This window comes from Ptychodera flava, chromosome 3 (genome assembly GCF_041260155.1).
Source record: "Ptychodera flava strain L36383 chromosome 3, AS_Pfla_20210202, whole genome shotgun sequence".
Classification (NCBI taxonomy): Eukaryota; Metazoa; Hemichordata; class Enteropneusta; family Ptychoderidae; genus Ptychodera; species Ptychodera flava.
The window spans coordinates 50252700-50275910 of record NC_091930.1 but is presented as its reverse complement, the minus strand read 5'-3'; the positions used below and the strand labels follow the sequence as shown (position 1 = coordinate 50275910).

The following is a 23211-nucleotide window of genomic DNA, read 5'->3' as shown; positions in this document are numbered from 1 at the left end:
ATATATATATATATATATATATATCGTTATTAAATTAATAGAATTTCACACCCCAAGACCTGGGATCAGAGTTTTCACACAAGTTGAGGATATTTTGTCTCTAGTCCTAGGCGATTGTGGAATTCCTTTTTTTCACATGACCACAATATGCGTTAAGTTCACGCCGGAAACATCGAATGGTTAACTGTATCAGCGACCATCCTTCTTCGTGGCCATCTGAAGTGTTTCGTGTCACTTAAACTCGATCTCTGAGGCGAGTTACGCTGCCGATACCTCAACTTCTAATACCACTGTACGAAAAGTCAAATTTGTCATACGATTTTCCTGGGTGGCAACAGTCGACGAAGTACCACGTTTTACCATGTTTGCCTGGGTAACACGGCAAATGCGGTACAAATGTGGTACTTCGTAAACTGTTACCATCCAGATAAAGCATATGACAAATTTGACTTTTCGTACAGTGATATACGGACGAGATGTCCAACAGAAAAGTTCTGGATAGTGTGTGAGTGCACTACACGCGTATATACAGAGCTTGCGAGACATATTCTTGCACTCGTCCAATGAGTCCCTTGAAACATCTCAACAGTGAACGCACAGATACAGCCGCAGGGGATGGTGCGCCTTGAAACCATACGTGTTACGGAACGGGCGTTCCATACGGCTTTTTTAGCGCACGCAAAATTCTATTGTGCTCGATGGTAAATGTATATTAATATATTTTTCTTAAGTTTCATGCGTCTCGTAATCGTCAAACTGACTTTTTCCAGGATCTCTACTATAATCAATTATATGTAAGCAACGTACCATTATACTCGATAAATAAGCAATGCTTACAAATCAACGCTTTTCAACAAATAACATGATTGGAACTAAATAGGGATAATTGGATTTTCATTTTTTTCAAAATCCTTAAAAGTGCTAGGTTCTATATAGCAGAAGGTTGCAATATTACAAATTACTCATAAAAACAAGTGTGTAACATGAGAAAAAAAGCTGATGAGCTAATATTTGCAGATTGAACCGACATTACTTTACCATCCAATTATCCCAAATTAGTTCCAATCCAGTTAAATATTCTATGCTGGCTTCAAAGTGTCGCCACCAAATACTATTTATATATCGATCTACTTACGCTTCCGTCGTATTCTTCCACTACTTATATTCTTATCACTGGTACTCTCGGCTATGTCTCCATCGCTACCTGGTTGCTCAGCTGCTGAATAAACCAGTGTTATTACGTCATAGAATATTTGCGTTTTACAATGTAAACATGCATCTTACAGTTTAAATCGACCTTAAGCAGCTGAATATGAAAGGTAACGCAAATTGGCCTCAATTATTATCAGTATAAGTGCAGTTTTTTATTCTTCTGTAAGATTTTTTACAACACAAAATGATATTTTCGTTCGCCCTCATACATTACAGTTATTACTGCGGTATTAGCTGGATTTTACTGTTACCTTTTCTCCTTTTCTAATGCTTCAAACTAGAATCAACAGCTATGGACATTTCAGAAATAGAACATTGCTTTTACTGCACTGTGCAGAGTTGTATACCTTTATTGACTTCAACGTCTTCTTTTTCTTTTTTATCCTTTCTGTCGGATTTCCTTGACTTGCCAACATCAACTGCAATCTTACCGGCTTTGCCTAAAGTCAGAGTTAACATTAAATGTCATGAAATGTGCTATTTAAATATGATAACACTTATGTAGGCATTAATTTCGACATAAGAAATAATGTAACAGTGTATTATTGACAACATATTCTTATTATTCTTCGACAGTGACCCGGTTTTTTGTCATTAAATTAAAAACTAAAACATAAAAGGGTTATATTTGTGCGAGGTTACTTGTTCTCTTGATAAATAAAGAGTAGGGGGTAATGTTTTTTTACCATTTATTAATATCAATCGATTAGTGAAGTCTACATATGTAAACATATAGACTCATTAGTCACGAGACTTGTCTTCTGATAAGTGAGTTCAGGGGCTTACGATACAATGTTGTAGAGATTGAATTGTAATATCGTTTCTCCAGTAACCCATATATATATATATATATATATATATATATATATATATATATATATATATATATATATATATATATATATATATATATATATATATATATATATATATATATATATATATATATATATATATATATATATATATATATATATATATATATATATATATATATATATATAGTAGATGAATAAAATTGCACACGTCTACTGATCTGCTTGTATATTTTCTGTTTATTCTGTTGGTAATTTTGATACAACGTTTCGTCCTAAAAGTAGGACTTCATCAGGTTGAAGATGTCTACAAGGGAGAATACAGACAAATACAGAACAGTGTAAGGATAGTGTTGATCCTAATTAAATGCTAAACGGACTTTACAGGCTGAGTAAATTATAAACTTACAAAGGATATAGAATATGACAATTCTTACCGTTTATGTGTGGCACAGATGGACAGTGGCAATTCAAAATTGGCGGTAATGGTTATTTATAGTGCCTGTCCGAGGGCGCTGTGAGCAATTGTTAATTTATTAATATCAATCGATTAGTGAAGTCTACATATGTAAACATATAGACTCATATAGACAATTGCTCACAGCGCCCTCGGACAGGCACTATTGAATGATTTTTTTTGACAATTTTGACATTTTTTTACCCAAAATACCATGTAACAATTGTGATTTACTTTTTATTAAGCAAAATTTCCACAACTTTGTGTGTTTAAATTATTTATTCCGACATATTAAACAAGAAAAAAAGTGTTAACATCAGATATTTAACTATACACTACTTCTCTGGCGTCAATTTTGAATTGCGTGTATCTGTATGGGGTGTGCAAAAGCTAGGGGTAGGGGTACAACATTCTTTCCTTGATGAAGTAAACTGGCTTGAAATGCCATATACCTTATAGTTTTATAAAGCTTAGATACTGGTCTTTCTAAAATGCATAAGGTTGTAGTAAAAAAATATGACGTCATACAATTGGATAACTTTAAATCGATTTTTTCTGGTAATTCAGCAATTTTAACCGGAAGAAAATACGATAACTATTGTTTCCTCCCAATGAAGCAAATCAAACACATTTATTGATGTTATTTACTAATTGCAATGTGCTGAAGAAGAAAATAAATGTAAAAAATGGGTATTTACAATGCATTATTGTCTCTACTCACTAAAATTGCAAGTTTTGCTACATTGGTATATCGTGAATGGGCATTTGATTGTTATTCAATGAACTAATGCACAGCCTTAAAAAGAAGACTTTAAAACGCACACACATAGTCATATTGCCATTTTCTCCTTAAAGTAAATAGATTGTTGATGACTGTCTATTTTTATAATTTACTTTTTAAATATTTTTTTATAAAATAATTTTGATAAGACGTATTTGGAAAATTGTATATGTCTCCTTGTCTTACTTATACAGCAAGCATTACTAACAATCTATTAGGCTGTGGGCTAGAGGGGGCGTCTACGTTCACCTCCCCCACAACCGCACAGGATAACAAACCTGTATTTTTCAGAAGCCTTTGGATCCCTAGAATAAGAAATAGGATTTTAACAGACAAAATATAGGGACTCAATAGCTGTTACGGTCATGTTATGAAGGGTACCGCGAAATCACGATTTTGTGACCCACATGAATTTTTGTAGGTTCATGGGGGGTGCACGGTGGGCCCCTCCAGCCCACGGACTATTGATGATGCCCTCCGCATTTGATATTGCATGGATGACGTCATTTACTTACTGCGCATCCTTTCTGCGCAAAACAAATTGTCGTTCGCTTGTTGTACTTTGCAGTTGGCAACTTATGGCTGCGAAACGTCATGCAGAGCTGTCACCGGCACAGTTAGACGATATTTTGATGCAGGTAAACAGCAAACGAACGAAAATGGCAACAAGGAATGCAATTTCTGTGTTCAGCGACTATGCAAGCAACAAATTTGGATACGCCACCAAGGAGATCGGCAAACTTTAGCGGCAACCCTGGACACGGCACTGACGACATTTTACGCTGAGGTGCGGACTTAAAAGGCAAACTGTACTCGTAGAAGTCTTTGTGTCTTTGTTTGTTCGCATGTTTGCTTGTTCGGAGTAATAAAAATAATAACACATGAGAGCTAGGGCAATATCACGATTTTTTGCCTGCCCTCGGGCTGGTGGTCATGATCGAAATACTGATGATGCCCTCGCCTACGGCTCGGGCATCATCAATATTTCGATCATGACCACCATCCCTTGGGCAGGCAATATGTCTATAATGTTGCCCTCGCTCTAATGTGTTATTATTTAATTAGCAACACTCTCATTTATATGGTTAAGACGTACCATTCTATTTGCAGACGGTGTTAAAAGTTGATAAATATATTTGTTTTGGTAGCGACATCCCAGTAAGAGAAAGCACAATTAAACAATATTGTCACTTCTGCATCAAGAATTATCGGCACAGATTTACCCTCACCTTACAATATCTATCAGCAGCATGTTTACAACAGGGCCTCACACATCACTGATGACAGCACTCATCCAGCTCATGATTTATTTCAATTGCTCCCCTCTGGACGGCACTATCGGTCCTTTAAAGTGCATATTGCACGTTTTAGCAATAGTTATTATCCAAGTGCTGTTTAAATACTTTGAGATCGCGATTTTTAATTCGCACTTGTATTTTTTATTACCTGTATCCATAGGATGTTATATTCTTTTTTACTCTTGCCTCCTTCGAATTAGTGTTATGGTTTTATAGTCGGTTTTTAAAGTGTTTTTAGTGACATGTAATATCTGATGTTGTGTTGTTTTGTGTGACGACAGCAAGACAATTTCCTTTTGTACATGAATGTGTATAATGGCAATAGAGTTATCTTATCTAATCTAATCTAATCTTATATATATATATATATATATATATATATATATATATATATATATATATATATATATATATATATATATATATATATATATCTGATGAATACATTAGCACACGTCTACTGATCTGGTTATATATTTCCTGTATATTCTGTTGGTAGTTTTGACACGTTGAAGATGACTACAAAACGAAAATACAGACAAAAACAGAACAATGTAACGCTAGTGTTGATCTTCATTAAATGCTGAACATACTTTATAGGCTGAGTCGATTAGAAAGTTACAACCGATATAGAGTATGGCAATTCTTGGCATTTATGTGTGGCTCAGTTGGAAAGTGACAATTCAAAATTGGCGGTAATGGTTATTTATGGTGCCTGTGAGCAATTGTTATTTACATCATTTGTCGAGGACAATTACACGTCTACTTGATTTTTTCAACAGAACACCTGATAAAATCCGACTTCTCGGACGAATGTGATATTTTGTTTTCTCACATGACCACAAAATTCGTTAAGTTCATGCCGGAAACATCGAATGTTTAACTGTATCAGCGGCTATCCTACTTTGTGGCCGTCTGAAGTATCTCGTGTCACTTAAACCCGATCTCTGAGGCGAGTTCCGCTGCCGATACTTCAGCTGCTACTAATACGGACGAGATGTCCAACAGAAAACAATTGGCCATATTTTCCAAGGTAACTATGTTCACCTGTTATTGGAAAATTCGTCTGGTTTTCGTGGTTCTGTCACCATTGCGGGGTCACAAACAACGTTCAAAGTTATCCAAAATCATGACAACGCTATCATCTGCGCCCCCTCCCTGTACTCTGACCTGCGTACTCTGTGGTTCCAGTCCATGTGGTACTCATCGTGCCATTGGATAATATGCGACGAAACGCTTTTTATGATCCAAGTAGAGCTCGTGTAGTGTTTATTACATGCCTCGATGTGAGTGCAAATCAGTGCATTGATTTGAATAGGAACATCCGGGATATTAGCGGGCCGGTGAACGATGTACTAACCGGTTTCCATGGTTACCCGGTCCAGTGAAGCCCGTCGACGTTTTCAACGTCGAAGGAGACGCTTAACACTAGATGTAAAATAGCCTACGCTCACTGCTATTTTCACTTTCGTTTAAATCTTTTTGATGCTGGTCTTTAAAGGTAAAATTGCTTGAAAATGCCCTGCACGTAGTTAAATCTAATATAGCATTAACTGCGAAGAGGCATGTAATAAAAATATTATTGGGTGAATACATGGGTTTATGTGCCCTTGCAGCTGAAGATAATTTGCCCTCCTTACGTCGGGCACATTGTCACCTGCTCTCGGACACCTAAACCCGTATTCAGGCAATAATATAAAATTCAATAATAACACACGCCAGCAAGGGAAAGATCACGATTTGTTGCCCGCCCAAGGGATGGTGCTCATGACGGTAATATTGATGATGCCCGAGCCGAAGGCGAGGGTATCATCAATATTACCGTCATGAGCGCCAGCCCGAGGGCAGGCAACAAATCGTGATCTTGTCCGTGATAGCGTGTGTTATTAATTTTATTACACCGAACAAACACTTTGTTTTCGAAAACTTTGCTCAGAATGCTGTCAAGTGTCGATCGAGACTCGCCACAGTGAAACGTTCTATTTGTTGCTCGATCGCAATGCTACATGAAGTTGACGTCTAAAAACGAACACAGTGTTGTTCAAGCTTTTCTCGTATAATGTACTAAACGTCGTCGTGTACTTCAGGTCGAGCTAATTTATTGTACCCTTTCAAAAGCCATTGCTTTACAGAAAATAACAAGCAAAATGTACGCGATGATATATATGGAACGCGCATAAAGGACGCGCGGTATTCCAGAACGTGGTAGCGGGCTATATCACCGCACACGACAGGGCTATATCAGCGCACGCGACAGGGCTATATCACCAAAGCCATGTTCTATCACTTTTTGTTCTATATTACGTGAGTGAGGCTCAGCCAATCACAGTACCTGGATAATACGTGAGGTGTAATATAAAATACTGCAGAGTGTTGGACGATTTCTGAGAGTGCGGGATCGATATTTCTCACACTGTCGACCCCCACATTCCCAGTGGCCAGCAATGTGAGAAATAGACATCCTCGTGGGAAATTTTAATGCTTTATACCAAAAGCCGGAGCATGATAAATGGTAACATGTATCTATATTAATAAAATTACTTCAATTTCAGAGTAATAATATGAGGTTATTACGAAAATACCGCAAAGGATGCACGAGGACATTGGCGCAGCATATTGCCCGATGAGAAGCGGAGGGCGATGCGCGGCGCCAATGTCCGAGTGCATCCTTTGCGGTATTGTCGTAATAACAATATTATACATGTTATTTTCGTGACTTGAATATCAATTTTCAGAGTAATGACCGTTTTCGTGCATTTGTCAACAATTTTTCTTCCGATTTATAGCGTAAGTGTCGAACGCTATCTCGGACGCACTTCTGCAAGTTCTGGATAGTGTGTGAGTGCACTACACACGTACATACAGAGCGCGTGAGACATGTTTTGGCACTCGTCCAACGAGTCCCTTGAAACTGTTCAACAGTAAACGCGCAGATACAGCCGCAGGGGATGGGGTGCCTTGAAGCCGTACGTGTTACGGAACGGGCGTTACGTAACGCAAAATTCTATTGTTCTCGATGGTAGATGTATAATAATATATGTTTCTTAAGTTTCATGCGTCTCGCAATCTTTAAACTAATTTTTTCCAGGATCTCTACCATAATAAATTATATGTAAGCGACGTATCATTACACTCGATAAATAACAAATGCTGACAAATCAACGTCTTTCAACAAATAACACGATTGGAACTAATTTGGGATAATTGGATTTTCATTTTTTCAAATTTCTTAAAAGTGTTAGGTGACATATAGCTGAATGTTGCAATATTACAAATTACTCATAAAAACAAGTGTGTAACATAAGAAGAAAAGCTGATGAGCTAATATTTGCATATTAAACCGACATTACTTCACCATCCAATTATCCCAAATTAGTTCCTATCGTGTTAAATGTTCTGAGTTGGTTGGTAAAGTGTCACCACCAAACAAATATTTTCTATCCATCTACTTACGTTTCCGTCGAATTCTTCCACTACTTAAATTCTTATCACTGGTACACTCGGCCATGTCTCCATCGCTACCTGGTTGCTCAGCTACTGAATAAACCAGTGTGATTACGTTGTAGAAAATTTGCGTTTTACATCTAAACATGCATCTTACAGTCCAAATTGACGCTAAGCAGTTGAATATGAAAGACAGCGATACTATGTATGTTCATCATGGAAGCATTAACATTAAAGAACAGAAAAGAACTATTCCTGTAATTTAATGAAAGATTATTCGCCCCCAATATCTTATCAGTACAAATGCAATTTTTTTATTCCTTTGTAAGATTTGTCATACCATGAAATGATATTTTCGTTCGCCATCATACATTACAGTTATCAATCAAGTTAAACAGTGGCATGTGCTAGATTTTGCCCGGACCATTTCTTTTGCCTCAAACAAGAATCAACAGTGACCAGGTTTTTTTGTCATTAAATTAAAAACATAAAACAAGGTACGAGGGAGCTTGTATTCCTGATAAATATAAGAGAGAGTTTTTAAATATTTATTAACGCTATTGATTACTAAAGTCTACATATGTAAATATATAGACACCTTTATCAGGAGACTACTCGACAAGTGAGTCCAGCGGCTTACGATACAACGTCGTAGAGATGAAATCGTATAATCGTTTCTCGAGTAATCCTTATATATATATATATATATATATATATATATATATATATATATATATATATATATATATATATATATATATATATATATATATAAACAAGGTATGGGAGGGCACATTATATATATATATATATATATATATATATATATATATATATATATATATATATATATATATATATATATAATCCCTTGTGTGCTGAGCATGCGTTGTCAGAAAAAAACACACCTTTAGGTTTACTTTCTTGGTCAACAGATGCTCCCGATAAATGTTCTTTATCATCTGCTCTCCCTGCCGTGAGTTCTTCTGTAGGTAGCTCAGTCACAGCTTGGAACAAAATAATATAATTTCAAAATAAGTACAAATATGTCATTCTTTCTCTGTAAGTGATTCTCAATAATAACTAGCTTTAATTATGCTATCTATATGTGTTTGCTATTTAAGGTACTCTAGCATTCAGGGCAATTGCATTTTAGTAGTTATGCATTTCTACATCTACTGAACCTTCTCCTGATATCTCTGCTGGCGGACAGAATTGTCCCCGATGCTTATTTTGGCCAATGAAAGCGATGTACTCATTGTTGTGATAAAGTTTTGTGCAATGTGTGATAGCGAGTATGTTAGTGCGAGACTCGTGCTCTATGAACTCTAAAATGTGCGGAACGGCTGCAGTCAGAAAATGGAAATAACTTATCTCTGCTATTAAACAACTGTTTTTAAAAAGTGGGGATTTGACCGGGTGGTTTTGACTGTGATGTCTTTGCTCAATGACTAGATGCCGTACGTTACGGTTTCGAATCCGAAACGAAATCTGATCGAACTTAAGAAGTGAAATGTCCTTCAAATAAAAATGTGTAAAGCAAGACAGGGATATTGCAATGGGATTAAAGTATTTAAATTGATTTCGGAAAGAATAAAAATATTTGAAGTCATGGAGTGATACATGAATAACAGAAAATCAGTCTCCCTTCAGACACGTTGATATGAAAATAAAAGACGTTTGCATGACTAGACAAGTGTAGTAATGATCGCCCTATCGAGTCATGGAGTGATCCTTTCATAATTGCTTCATTTCACTGAAACCACTTGTTATGTATCTTTCATGAGCTACCGACCAATCAATATGACCGTTTTCAGAAACGATCATCATAACACGACATTTCTTGCATTTGAAATGTTTTATCGCTACTCGGATGGATGTGATACCTGCATGGACTGTTCTGCCATCTCTATTCCATGTTTTCTGTCGGATGCTATGGACTTGTCGCTATCCACTGAATCCTTACCGCCATCACCAATGAACAGAGAAACAAATCAGTCATTCTTTTTAACAAAGACGATGATTGCCTTATCAAACAATTGTAGCGCTAATCGTACTAGGCCTAGCTAATGAAAGAACGGTTTTGCGCCCCTAAGTAGACTCAACAGGCAACCACAGCAGCTACAGAAATAGAGTCAGTAGAGATATAGTGAAACGTGAAGTTTCTTGACCACCTTAGTGTTTTCCTTTGGGGAAGTGTTACCTGTATTGACTTCATCCTTTTCCGCATCAGCTTCATTCTTTCTGTCAGAGACCTTTGACTCGATGCCATCATCTGATATCTTCGCGCCATTGCCTACAGATAATATTAATATTCGAAGGAGACATCTCACAAGAAAATAAAGAAATTCGAAAATTTTGTAACGATATGTTACATGAAAGTTCGACAAAGAGATGTACTATATGCAGTTGGTATGATCATGCGATAGTTCTATATCCTACGATGATTCTTCAGTAGTAATTCGCTGTCAGATATTCTGTACAAAAGCCCACAATATGTGTAACGTAGAATTTATTCTTCAGATTTAAAAATTGAGGCAACATGTAGTGAATTGTTTAAGCATTCCTGTATTCAATATTATTAGACAATCTCACGATGCATATTACCGCACAAGCACACACCCTGCAGACATACACACTTCTTAATTCACCCAAAAGACCTTGTACTGTATGAGTTATCGGTACCTTTGTGTTCAACGGTGGATTCAGTTTCTGTGTCTTGATCGTCCCCATGTGGCGAGGTGCTTTGCATATCGGCAGTTATCGAGGCAACAAAACTTCCATTGCTATCCCGCAGATCCTGGGCTACCTTTTCCTTTATGTGATCTCTTATTATCTTTGCACGTTGAAATGCTGTCGGGTATTTCGTTATGACTGACACTATTCGGTGTTGCAAATCCTCGGGGTCTTCTTCCATATCAATCGCACATTCTGTCGCTTCTAGCATATCTATGTGTTTACTAACAATCTCATCACTATGAGACCCTTCAGGATAGACTACGGGTATCGCTGCGCACATAGCTGCCAGAGTCAAGTTACCATAACTTGTCGTAGATGGCGGAATTAATACAAGATGAGATGACATCAGTTCACTGTTAAGTTCTTCAGTACTTGTCACGATTTTAGGCGTGATCTTCAATCTTGAGCTGCGTGTCAGCTTCTTCGCTACCTCCTTTTCCTTGCGTGGTGGTATTCCTATTATTTTCCATACCGAAGGAGTTTTGTTGAACTGATATATTAGTTCAGCTGCATCGTTTACCGCCTTTATAGCAACATCAAGTTTTTCGGGGTCTTCCAACTCGTATTCCTGGACAACGGATATAATTTTGAATTTTTCGCGTTTGAGTATCGGTGGTTTATCTGATTTTGAAGCCGCTAAGTATTCTTCGTTTATCATCGGCGAAAGGAGCTGCTGATTGGTGCTGTGATAAAGCTGGCTGTATTCGGCGTGAACACGTTCTCCAACAGAAAACGAACACTTTGCATTCTTGAATTCATCTGACATGATTCGCTTTCGAAATTCCAGTTCCTCTTTACTGCAACCAACGATCAAAGGCGTGATGTCATCTTTATCAAAGAGATTGATCAGATAGCAAGACGCCTTTGGAAACACCTTACGCAGGATTTTGAAGGTTGGTATTGAGGTGAACGCACTGAAGCCAAACACGAATTTGACATTTGTCAACTCTTCCAAATCTGGAAAGTGTTCGTTGTGGTATAACAACCAATCGCTATGTGGCTCTCTGAATTCAAATACGCCTGTTTGTGTTGGAAGTTCAAGAGTCACTCCAAGTTTTTTTGCTTCTGCTTCCTCCTTTTTTGTTGCTTTTAAAGCTGTACAATGGACAGATATTCCCATGTCCTGCAGTAGTTTGATCACTATATGAAGAGCATCGGTGATTCCTCCATGGATTGATGGTCCCCATCGGTCAGATACGATCAACGCTTTCTTTGCCATATTGCTGTCAAAGAGAAAAAAGGAAGAAAATATTTAACTTATAATAGGTTTCTGTGAGTAGTGACCACTGCATTGTTAGGTGTTCATAAACCTGCTTTGTGTTTAATACATTATTGTAGTCTCATTGATCCTTGCATGTCTCTAAATAAAAAAAAACTTGTCTTTAGGCTTACACTGTGTTAGATTTGCACGGCGGGGGGGGGGGGGGGCAGGTGTTATTGCATAATAAGTAATCGTATGTAAATGAGTTAATTACATCCATTTGAAATTTGTAGAAATAATGCAATGTAAGCGCTCAACCTAACAACTAAGACAAGTATGAGTGAAGAGGCAAACTAATGTGGTTCGAATAATCGATGGCCTTTGAGTCAATTCAATTGCCCAAACATTGTTGGAATTCCAAAGCGGTAAGCTAAAAGTCCTTTACGGGCCAATTACGAATAGTTATTTTCACGAATTCATACATTAAAAATATCGTCTTCAATTTTCCGACATGAAGAAGGCAGCAGCGAAATTTACGACTTGATTATTCTTTCTATGATTAGTCATTGATGCACCAAACTTCTAAGGCAATCGCTCAGTGACTGTTTGGTGTGACCTATCGAATCCATGACATACTGCGTCCAATCTGATGGCACCATACTTGTACTTTGTGATCAGAATTGTCCCCGAGACTGTCTTTCGATGTATTCATGTTGCTTTAATAAAGTTTGTGTGCTAGTGACTTCACGAAGTTCAACTCTTTACCGTATTATACTCGAATTACCAGGCAGGCCTTTATTAAACTTTGGTTTGCAAGTCTCGAATAGCGTAAATCGTTCGATGATGAATAGAAAGATGGTGTAGAATTTGTAACTTTGTCCCATAATGGTCAAGTACAATATCTTGTGATACTGTGCGTTTAGGCACCGTCCCTCAGAGGGATGGTGGTTCAGGATATTAGGCTGCACAAATTTGAAATTATGTATGACGTCACCTTAGCTCACCAAAAACCTAGGAGGGGGGGGCGGTTTACAAAAAAAAACTAATTATATATTCCAAAATATGCAAATCTGGTAAAAAACAAATTTGAAAACAAAGATCCATACTCAAGAAGCCCTAATCCTCGAAGTCCAAGCATAAATTTCACACAAAGGGTTAATTGCACTGATATTCTTGTTCAGATTTACATTGCCTATCACTTTTGGATGTCCTTGGCATTGCCATTGGCATCAATCATGAAACAGATGAACCTTGGGTCTTGATTGTATGTTTGGTTTAAAGTGTCATGCACATGCACAATCTATTTGTGGATGGTCAATTCCATTGAAATAAAACACTTACACATGAAGATATTAGAGTTGAACAGTTTTTTACTTGATCAATGTAAATAAACTTGCAGTGAGAAGTACTGGCTGACATTAAGTTAAACAGCTTGACAGAGAAGACTTTCACTTGATGTTCATATTTGTACTGAGGTACAACACCTGTAGTTTTTCAAATGTTATAACACTAACAGTGAAAAACATCCACTGGATGGACTGTCTGGTATGTAGTTCTCATTTCTTTAGTCACAGGGGAAACCTCACCATCACCACAGCTGTAACATATATCTGGGAGAGGGAGTTTTGACGAGTAGTAATGTATCTAAATTTCACTGCAACACCTTAATTCTAAATCGTTACACATATTCCATATAGAGGATGACCTGGTTGCACAAAAACACCACCACAGGTATGCAGACACTCGTCTAGGAAGGCATGAAGTTGTCTTTGTTCAGGAAGTAGTCTCCTTGCTGAATAAATGCACCTATCAAAGAGTATGGGAAAACAGAGAAAACACTTGGGTATTTTTTATACATGACTTACACAACATTGAACAATACATAGAAAGTACACAAAAAGAATGTAAATATTTTCAATGTACTTGGTTCAGTTACTTTACTGCACACGTTTGGTACTGTACAATTTTGACTGTTTGGAGTGATATTACACAACTGCAAATGGGAACAAGAAATAAGTGCTGAACAATACTTTGCCAGGGCTTCTTGCAATCTACGCAGGGTACCACACCTCTACATTGTAACTATTTCACCGCTCAGTGATAAGTTTATGAGTTCTGCATCAAGCATTCATCCCCTTCTGACAGGGCAATGAATTTTAGAAATATTTGTTTAAGTCACAGATAAGGGACACAACCTTCATTGGCTAACTCCTCAAGGCACTTTGTACTTGTAAAAATGTGGTCATATTTATCAGCGCATTTACTGACTGACATCGCTGCATTGCAATAATGCACGTACAAATATTTTACTAACCTTGAATAGCATGGACGTTCTTCAAATCACCCGTCATTCTGAATGGTCTACAGATACTGCACTCTGATTCACCACTTCAAGTTCTTCATCATAAAGAAGTATTTGCGACGAACACTGTTCTATGCATGCATTTAGCTTACGACGTTTATCTAAGATTTTATTTCGGGTGTCTGTGGGTAAGATCAATTCATCCACCTTGGCTAATGCTGATTATAGTAGTTCCTCCACTGTGACTTCAGGAGTGCTGACATACGTCTTGAAGGGCACACATTTCAAGGAAAGTCAACCGAAGCGATCAACTATGCTATGGCTTGTGTGTGACTCTTTCTAAACTCTTTTACGCTCGAAAAACCGAATCCATTTTTGGCAAGTACGTTGATGCCGTTATATAAGCTTAAACGATTCCACTCTAGAGACGCTATCAACGGCAATTTTATCTGAATACTTTATTTGCATTTACTTGAAGTTGCTGCTCCATGTGCTGAGCAAGGCATCTTGCGATTACTGAGTTCTGTGTTGTTATTGTCACGATATCGTCCGGTTTTATATGTACATCGAATAGAATGTAATACTTCTGGAATCGATCACATGTTTTTGCAATAGCCAGCCCTAGACTCACCTCTAATCTGTTGCTGTCACCACTTTTATCAGACTGTAGCAAGTAGCACGACGTTTTGGCGTCTTTAGCAATTTTCGTTTTGAATCGGCCATGTTCGTGTTGACTGGCGCGGACCAGCCCTTCATTATAGAGAGCACCGGAGCTGCAAGACAGACCGACGTCAAAGGCGTACCAGTCCATTGCAACCTTCTCATTTTGAATCACTTGGCAAGTTACAATCTCCCGTTGTTGTTGGCGAACCTCTTCTGCCATCTTCAAAAGAACTTACCCACTGACACCCGTAAAAATCTAGCGACAAAACGTTCTGGTCACTAGGCCCCGCAAAGTTGAATATACCTAGCGAGCGAGGTGAGGTACTTAGCAGCAGACGAACGAACGAACGAACAGACGTGTGACGTCATATGACACAGTTTGACCTCATTTGCATATTTGTTTGTTTTCGAGGATTTACAACTAACCTAGGCGCGCGCTGACGTCAAACAAAGTTTCAACTTTGCGCAGCCTTAACATGTGCTTGGGAAACTTTGTACGAACGACAAAAAAACCGACTGATATAAAGACAGTCACATTACCCGCGATTTACCATGGCTGCATGCGTATGGGGCATATACTGGAATACCTCAATCAGGACACTAGCTAGTGCTATCGGTAGCGCAATTCAGTTTGTGACCATGAATGGACAGTTTACTGCGATGAAATGAACCAGAAACCGATCGTGGGACCGGCAACTGGAGAATATGAGGAATTCTTGGCGAAAGCTATCAAACACAATTTATCAACCTTTTCATCCCTTAGCGACTTCAAAGACATACGTACTATTACAAACCCTTTATTGGCAACACCCTATATGAATTGTGATAGATTTTGCAAATACGCAACACGTGATAGCAGCAATGCACGACTCTGGGTTGGATATCTAGGGTAATATTTTTCGAACCTTTTATATTCACCGCTTTTGGGAAATTCCCTGAATAAGTTATCATAAAGGCTAATTTTAAAAAATGAAATTTACCATATCGTCTGGAATCATTTGGTCAATTAGGATACCCTAGTGATGATATACTTTAAAAACTCTATTCACATCCCACCTTTATTCTTTAGGCATCCACCTATAGAGGGCGTTAGTGCCACCTCACTTCCAGCCGCCTTCAGCACGCAAGCCCGATGGTGGAAACTGTGTCTCTTGAATTGTAGTGTACAACAGCATTCATATGATGTTGTAAATTTCCCAAGGCTTTTCCATTACAGTCACGGTGAGAAAATTTCTATGGTAATGTAAATGTCTCAATGCGTGGACATTATTGATTGGTCGTGACAAAATGAGACATTGCCTTACTAGTTGACTAGGCGTATGCATAGCTTACCTTTTAGTCTTTGTTGCCGTTGTACTGCCACGTCGTGCGCCATTACTATCTGGGCGTCCAGCAGGTACACCCCCTTTGCTGGCAGAAGTACCTGGTCTTACGTCAGAGCTTGCCATGTCAACTCAGGATCTGAACAAATCAAATTCAATGTCAAAAGTGGCTGAGATGCTAAAGAATGATGTAATTCTGATGAACGATAGCCCGGATATGTTTGAGGGAAACACACAAACAACACTGAATTTTGCTAGAGCTATAGGACTCGTGATAAAGGCATGTGTAAATTATTAACTTTTCTACTGTCATAAAAACACAACTTAGTATCGAATTTACGTATTGCTACAATAAAATCCGGTGAAAATATTTGTTGTGGAGTTTAGCCAATAACGTATGAAGTACGCACTACAGTGCATTGTGGGTAAGACTCTATTTGTTATGGCTCTCGTTCAATCCTTGTATTCGATGATACAGACTGATTTTACAGAAAAACGATTACAACTATGAAATCAAGTGAGAATGAATCTAGACCTTTTCTGGTAATGTGTATTTTTAGTCCCCTACATTTCTTTTTGTTCTTCTTCTCCGTAACCTCAGAATCACTAACACCGCAAAAACGATCATCATCATCATCATCATCATCATCATCATCATCATCATCATCCACTCTCTCTCTCACTGATTCACTTACTCAATATATGTCTCTATATCGTATTATCGTGTCCGGAGGTCAATTTATTGTGCCAGGCTTGGGTGTGAATTGGGCAAATATACGTTGCCAAGCTCAAAAACAGATAGTTTTTTAGGATACAATACAGTCATTTTGCCTGTTGTATATCGAGTTAGAAATGGACAGTATCAGAACATTAGATACAGATGAAAAAAAATGACATACTTCAGCCAAGGAATTGAGAAGGGAGTTTGAATACCGTTGATCTACCTCATTAAGGTATTCATTATAGTCTTTCTTGAGGTCTAGTGACTCTACTTTATTCACATTCTAAATTTCCTGCTTTCTTTTCACTCCTGGACGCACAGATATCGGCCTAAGCAAAGTATTTAATTCATCTCTCACTCACTCCGTGCCTGTCTCTATTAAAAGTTCCTGTCTCTAGGCTGTGGCTTGTGATGTTTATTAAGTCGAGCTTTTATCTTCCGCTGAACTGCTCTGCTCTGCTGTAGAGCGTCGTTAATGATTTACAATATGCTTTTCAGTGAAAGTCTGCTGAATGGCCACGTCTATTTGATGTTTCGAAACGTACCAGCATAAAGAATGTCATGTTATGCACATCACACAATATATCAATGTCTACGTGTCAGTTGAAATACAATCATGCTAACAAGCATCATGGTCTTGCTTATTTCAATGATCCGTGCAATCGATGAGGGCACCAGGCAAAATATCACGACGTCGACACATGAATCTATTATCGTGGCCGGCATCATGACTAAGAATGCTGAAAATCTAAGTCGGTAATTCAAAATCTCCGCTATTCGAAATTAGCTATTATTTCTGCTGATGTGTTTTGTTTTGTGAATAAAATTAATATCAATAAGTAGTTCCTATTGAACTATTGCAGCAAGATTGTTCTTGATTCACGTACCACATTTACTTCAGTTGTATATATTCCCTTGTTTCTTCTCTCGACATTTACAATTCTTATGATATCTCATGAGGTATTTCTGTCTTTGTATGAACCCCTTGCAATCATAAGCAGTAAGGCTTTGTACAGCGATTTGTATCAGGCGTTTACTCCGTAATTTATCGCTGTACAATGTTGTCGGCTCCAGTCTGGCGGTACTTAACATGTGTACGTGCACACCACAAACAGAGCTCAGGTGTTCTAATTCCTCTGTATCTCAGTATCCGTACTGATAATGGGTGAACAGACTAGTGACCCAAAAGGTCAAGGGAATAAAGTACTCCATCACCATTAGCATTCTAGTTGTGACATCGACAATAGTACTGTAAAAAACACATAACTGCACTACACATATCTTTCACGTTACTAGAGTCTTCCCTCCAACAGCAGGCAGATATAAATGCCTCAATCGTCATTTGAACACGTTAAGTGCAATATCGCCATGCGGATTACGAATTTATGTGGCTGCAATAATTGCAGCTGTTTAGCGCCCTGCAGGCCGGCGCTACACAGCCATCACGTCAGAAAAAGCCGGCGCACGGCCCGTTGGCTACAATTATTGCAGCTAGAATTCATTTAGGTGCAACAATTGTAGCCATGGTGGGGCTTGCGCGAGCCGCACGACATTAGCCCAAGCCGCACGGCCCGGCCTTATTGCAGGTAGAATTCATGGGGGATTATACTCCTAGTAGTGGACTGGATTAGGGGAACATCCGTCACTGGCGTTGCCCTATGTGTGCTCTACGTCATTCTGGGCAAGGAACGTATGATTATTAGTTTGTACCTTGGCTTTCGCGGCTATCTTCTTCCGTAACATGTGCTATTCAGCAAAATTGAAATTACTTGCCTTAAAAATTTGCATTCTTTGACATTTTATACGCCATTAACTTATACTCCGATGTGCATGCACCGAACAAATCAATCTATAAGTGTAGATATTGACTTTTCATACAATTTTAAGGGACGAACTGACGAGTAAAGAGACCTGTCGTAAATTCAAAACGAGAACTTGATTGCTTTTCACATTCATTTCTGACATGCATGCACACTTGCCTGTCTCGTTACTGAATGACGCAACTATGAAGCATTGAGAAGCAGTCACAGTGCGAGACTTTATTGATAGATCACAGTAACAATACAGGATACAAAGGTTGTGTCCAACTGTCAGTGATTCAAAGTAACGCTATCGGTATGAAACTGAGAGACACTCAGGATACGTACCTTGATCCACACGAATCCTGCTAAGTTCACCAATTATGCAATTATGTTTATACATAGAAGATAGGGGCAGATAAGCTTGAGTTACGAATAGGTACTGAGTAAATGTTAGAAATTACCAGTTGACAAAATACAAATGATACAAACTGTTTATACCCTTGTAATGACTTGGTGGACGTAAGTAACTAAGTGTGTGGGGTTCAAATTATGTAAAATAAAGACGCTGCCGTAGTTCACGTGCGCTCTTGATCGATTCCTAAAGAACAATCAGAGTTTTAGAAGTCATTTCTATGCTGCACAATAAATACTGAGAGGCTCGCCGATAGTAAAGAAAGCTATCAATTGAATGAAAACTTGCAAAACTAAAAACATCACACACTTTCAAATTTCTCCTTTTGCAATATCTCAAAAACAATTTGAAGTTTCAAATGAACTGACACAACTGCTGAAATATTATCAAATATATGTTTTATATGAAAAATCCGATTCATATCGGTGAATTGAGAACATTCAAGCGACGTAAAATACCTGTTTTCGTCATACACACACACATATATATATATATATATATATATATATATATATATATATATATATATATATATATATATAAATATCAGAGGGGTGAAGTGCTCGATGCAGGGATGCAGAGTAATATTACAATAAATATCACAACACATCAAGTATGTTTGGTACCCAATACTCGAGTTTCACGAATACACGCGAACGTCAGATAGGTAGCTTTTACTGTATGAAATTTGCTTCAGGTGCTTACGTATTAGTACCAGGTTGGGTCAAACCATTTGTTGTGGGGGTTGGATTGGAATTTGACATGTAAAATTTCTTTCGTGTTGGCACTTGGAGACCAAATTTGTAATTTCTGTCAATTCCTTGTTACAATATCGCAATGATATACTTCAGAAATAGTCTGATTCCAAATCGGCATAGTCGTTAGAGTAGTTGCGTATTAGCAACATATTCGCAATTAAACTGTCTTATATAGATATATGGTGTATTAAGATGGCAAAATTTCAGTTCACCGATGATCATTTATGAACTTTTTGATATAAATGCGAAGAATAGACGACGAGAGCCATGCAAAGAATCAAATTCTGCAAAATCCCTATTCTCCAAAATTGAATTCTGTTTGCGCAATCTATATGAGTCATCAGATGCAACCTTCGTTACAAGTGTAACACGGCATTTTGAAAAGCAGAGTGGGAACTTAAATGAAAATGAAATGTAAAAGAATTAAATGGAGAGTATTGCTGTGAATGACAATGTTAAATCGTGAAACTGTGAATTGTATGAGTATAGCAGACCGAGTATTAGAATGCCAAATAGAATGTTTTAAGAGAACTAGAAAGTCAATTTGTAAAATTGAAAATAGAATAGTAATACAGAAATTCGAGAGGAATTTTGAGTCGTAGCATTGAACTCATAATAGAAATAATTGCAAGCAGTACTTTGTGCATCGATTGGACACCGTACACGGAATCTGAGAGATGGTGAAGCATGGTATCTATATGTACATGGGAAGGAGTGGTTATATCATGTACAAATAACCAATGTATGTAACAATCATAAATACACGCATAAAAGGCAAACACGTGAAAGCATGTAACATCTGTACACGAGACATACACCAATTAAATACTACGGACTTGCACAGAATACTCTCTGAATGCCTCTTAACATCCTGTAGATGGTTATTTTCCAATGTGTGTAATGGGTGAACTGTTAATTATGGTGAAGAATCCGCGCAGCCAATAAGTTGGTTAGAAAAAAATATCGAAGTACCAGCACAATGGAAGTCTTTCATTTTCGAGGAGAATAATCGCTCAAAACGCATGCATATATTTTCGTTTTGGCAAAAACACATCACAAGTCGATAGCCTCATCGGTGCAAGCGCGCAGCCGTCGTGTGTCAAGGGTCACCGCCCTGGTCATCCCCGTGGCACGAAGTACGCTGCAGCGCTGAGCTTGCCACATGTTGGCTACGAGGCTATCAACACGCGTGACGAAGAGGAGTGTCTTAAATACATCTTCATTCAAAGTCCATCTACTACGAACAGTTAACTGTCACTTTTTTTAAATTCCATAGCTGCGCGAGCCTATTGGCTCAACCTAGTGTGATAGTATCTTACTATATAAATCTAATTAACAATGATACTGTTTTACGTATACTCAGCAATTCTAACTTGCGATCCCATGACAAAAGTCACTGGTATTGACAAATCTATAAAATTAAAAAACATAATCGTTGGGATGCGGATATGTCGTGTTAATTATTATTAATTGGTTGTTAACTGCTTAATTTATAACTCGTTTGCTGCAAACACAAACCGATTACAGGTTCTGACTGTATAAAAAGCGTACTTTGAACTTGCTGTTTACCGGTATGTCTGTACCGTACGTGAAGTTCAGTTTTGCAATGGCCATTTTGAGTGTTGACTCAATATGAGGTTAGAAACTAAAGTTGGTGTCACGAACGATATTTCAACACTATTTCCCTTGACCGACATTTAAGGATTTTGTACGATTAAGCTTTATCGATAATAGTCTAAAGTGATATGACCTGGCGGCTTGGTCACCCTTCGTACAAACAAGGGCCAAAGGTCACTGGTTAATGCTTGACATGAGTGTCTTTATGAATCTTTTTATGACTGAACTGGTGTGTACCCTGATTTGAATAATATATACCTTCAGTTAAGCAAAAATGGAGCATTAACATAAGCTTATATTGAAAGAATACGTAAAAAAAATCATATTACAGATGACTTAATGTTTAACAAAAGACAAACGTGTAAATAAAAACCAAATATTTTGATGCATCACTTAAATAATAAAAAGACAAAATAAAACATGAACAAGCAAAACACAAAATAAAGAATAATTTAATATATAAATGACGTCATTAATTATCATAGTCGCACTTATACTCAATTGTTTAACTGTTCGTTACAAAATTTAATTATGCATTTTTCAATTACTGATTCACCCACAGAATTTTCTCCATCTTCGACTGATTTTATTTGCCAATCTATTTCATTTATTTACAAAAAATATCGACTCATCAACATTTCAACCATGTAAATTGAATATTTTGCAGCGATCGAGAAAGTTGCCTGTCATGGTTTGGATTCACGGGGGCGCTCTTGTCGTGGGTAGTGGCTCGGGCGACCATTACGATGGTACAGTATTGGCTGCTGTTGGTGACGTAGTTGTTGTAACATTCAACTACAGGCTTGGAGCCCTTGGTTTCTTAGTAACGGGTAGGTATCAGGTGCAGCCAACGAACAATGGGGTCCTTGCTATGATAAGATATATTGTACATAACAAGTAATGTGAACTAACTAATTTTAAGGTAAAGGGCGCCGAATTCGGACGCACACACGCTTTAGAACATTTCTGCGCAGATTTAACTCCAGCCTGCCGCAAATGGGTTATTTTGTAGCGCATGTATTTAACATCACCTGTCATTGTTGAAATTGCGCTTTTACCTAATTTTTTGACCCAGTCTCTTAGAAATACATGTGACCTTTAACCTTGTCATATTTTGACCTCCTAGGAAGCTGGTTTTATTCAATATGAGAGCAAAATTAACATTTCTCTCCCATTTACATGGCGCATATTACCCATTCACCTGGAGATATTGTAAACAGTAGCGTGGTGACACCCTTTTATTAAAAGTGTAAACTAAATGGTATTATGTCAGGATTTTATCCGCCAAGTTTGGTCAAAATGACACCATTCAAAGCGTAAGGAAGAAAGTTAGAAAATTATGTAGTGATATATAATTTCGATATCGTCATTTTGTAATCGATACTTATGTTAAAATTTCTTTACAAACATCATGAAAACTATACATTCGATAGATATGGATCATAATTCTTGGTATTTATTAAAATTAACTCATTTGCTAAGCGTTTTATAATTGCTTTCTTTAGTTTAAGTGAATTAAATCATTTTTATTTATTTCTAACGACGCCAGTTTAACGTCCGTTTCCATGGAAACGAGCGTGGCGACCCCCATTTTTTATTTCATTTTTGCACTTACACAACTTCCAAGAATATTTGTGCAAAGTTTCGAGAAAATGACACCACAACCT

At 37.6% G+C, this 23211-nt stretch overlaps 1 protein-coding gene across 1 annotated transcript; it reads right to left on the bottom strand.

Moving 5' to 3' along the window:
- Positions 1 to 1127: 1127 nt before the first annotated feature.
- On the bottom strand, positions 1128 to 16443 carry LOC139129384 (uncharacterized). Its single transcript, XM_070695019.1, has 7 exons — positions 16245 to 16443; positions 10693 to 11969; positions 10211 to 10303; positions 8916 to 9014; positions 8017 to 8097; positions 1560 to 1652; positions 1128 to 1216 (listed from the first exon to the last, which is right to left on the bottom strand). The coding sequence occupies exons 1-7, from the start codon at positions 16358 to 16360 to the stop codon at positions 1128 to 1130; spliced, it is 1848 nt and encodes a 615-aa protein (XP_070551120.1). The 5' UTR covers positions 16361 to 16443.
- Between the last annotated feature and the right edge of the window lie 6768 nt (positions 16444 to 23211).

Bases quoted from the DNA above. Each gene is read 5' to 3' on its own strand.
- LOC139129384 (XM_070695019.1), bottom strand. From the start codon at position 16,360: ATGGCAAGCTCTGACGTAAGACCAGGTACTTCTGCCAGCAAAGGGGGT. The intron at 9,015-10,210 runs GTAACACTTCCC...TTTTGTTCCAAG, and splicing joins AAAGGATGAAGTCAATACAG to CTGTGACTGAGCTACCTACA. The intron at 8,098-8,915 runs GTGTGTTTTTTT...TTTATTCAGTAG, and splicing joins CCAAGAAAGTAAACCTAAAG to CTGAGCAACCAGGTAGCGAT.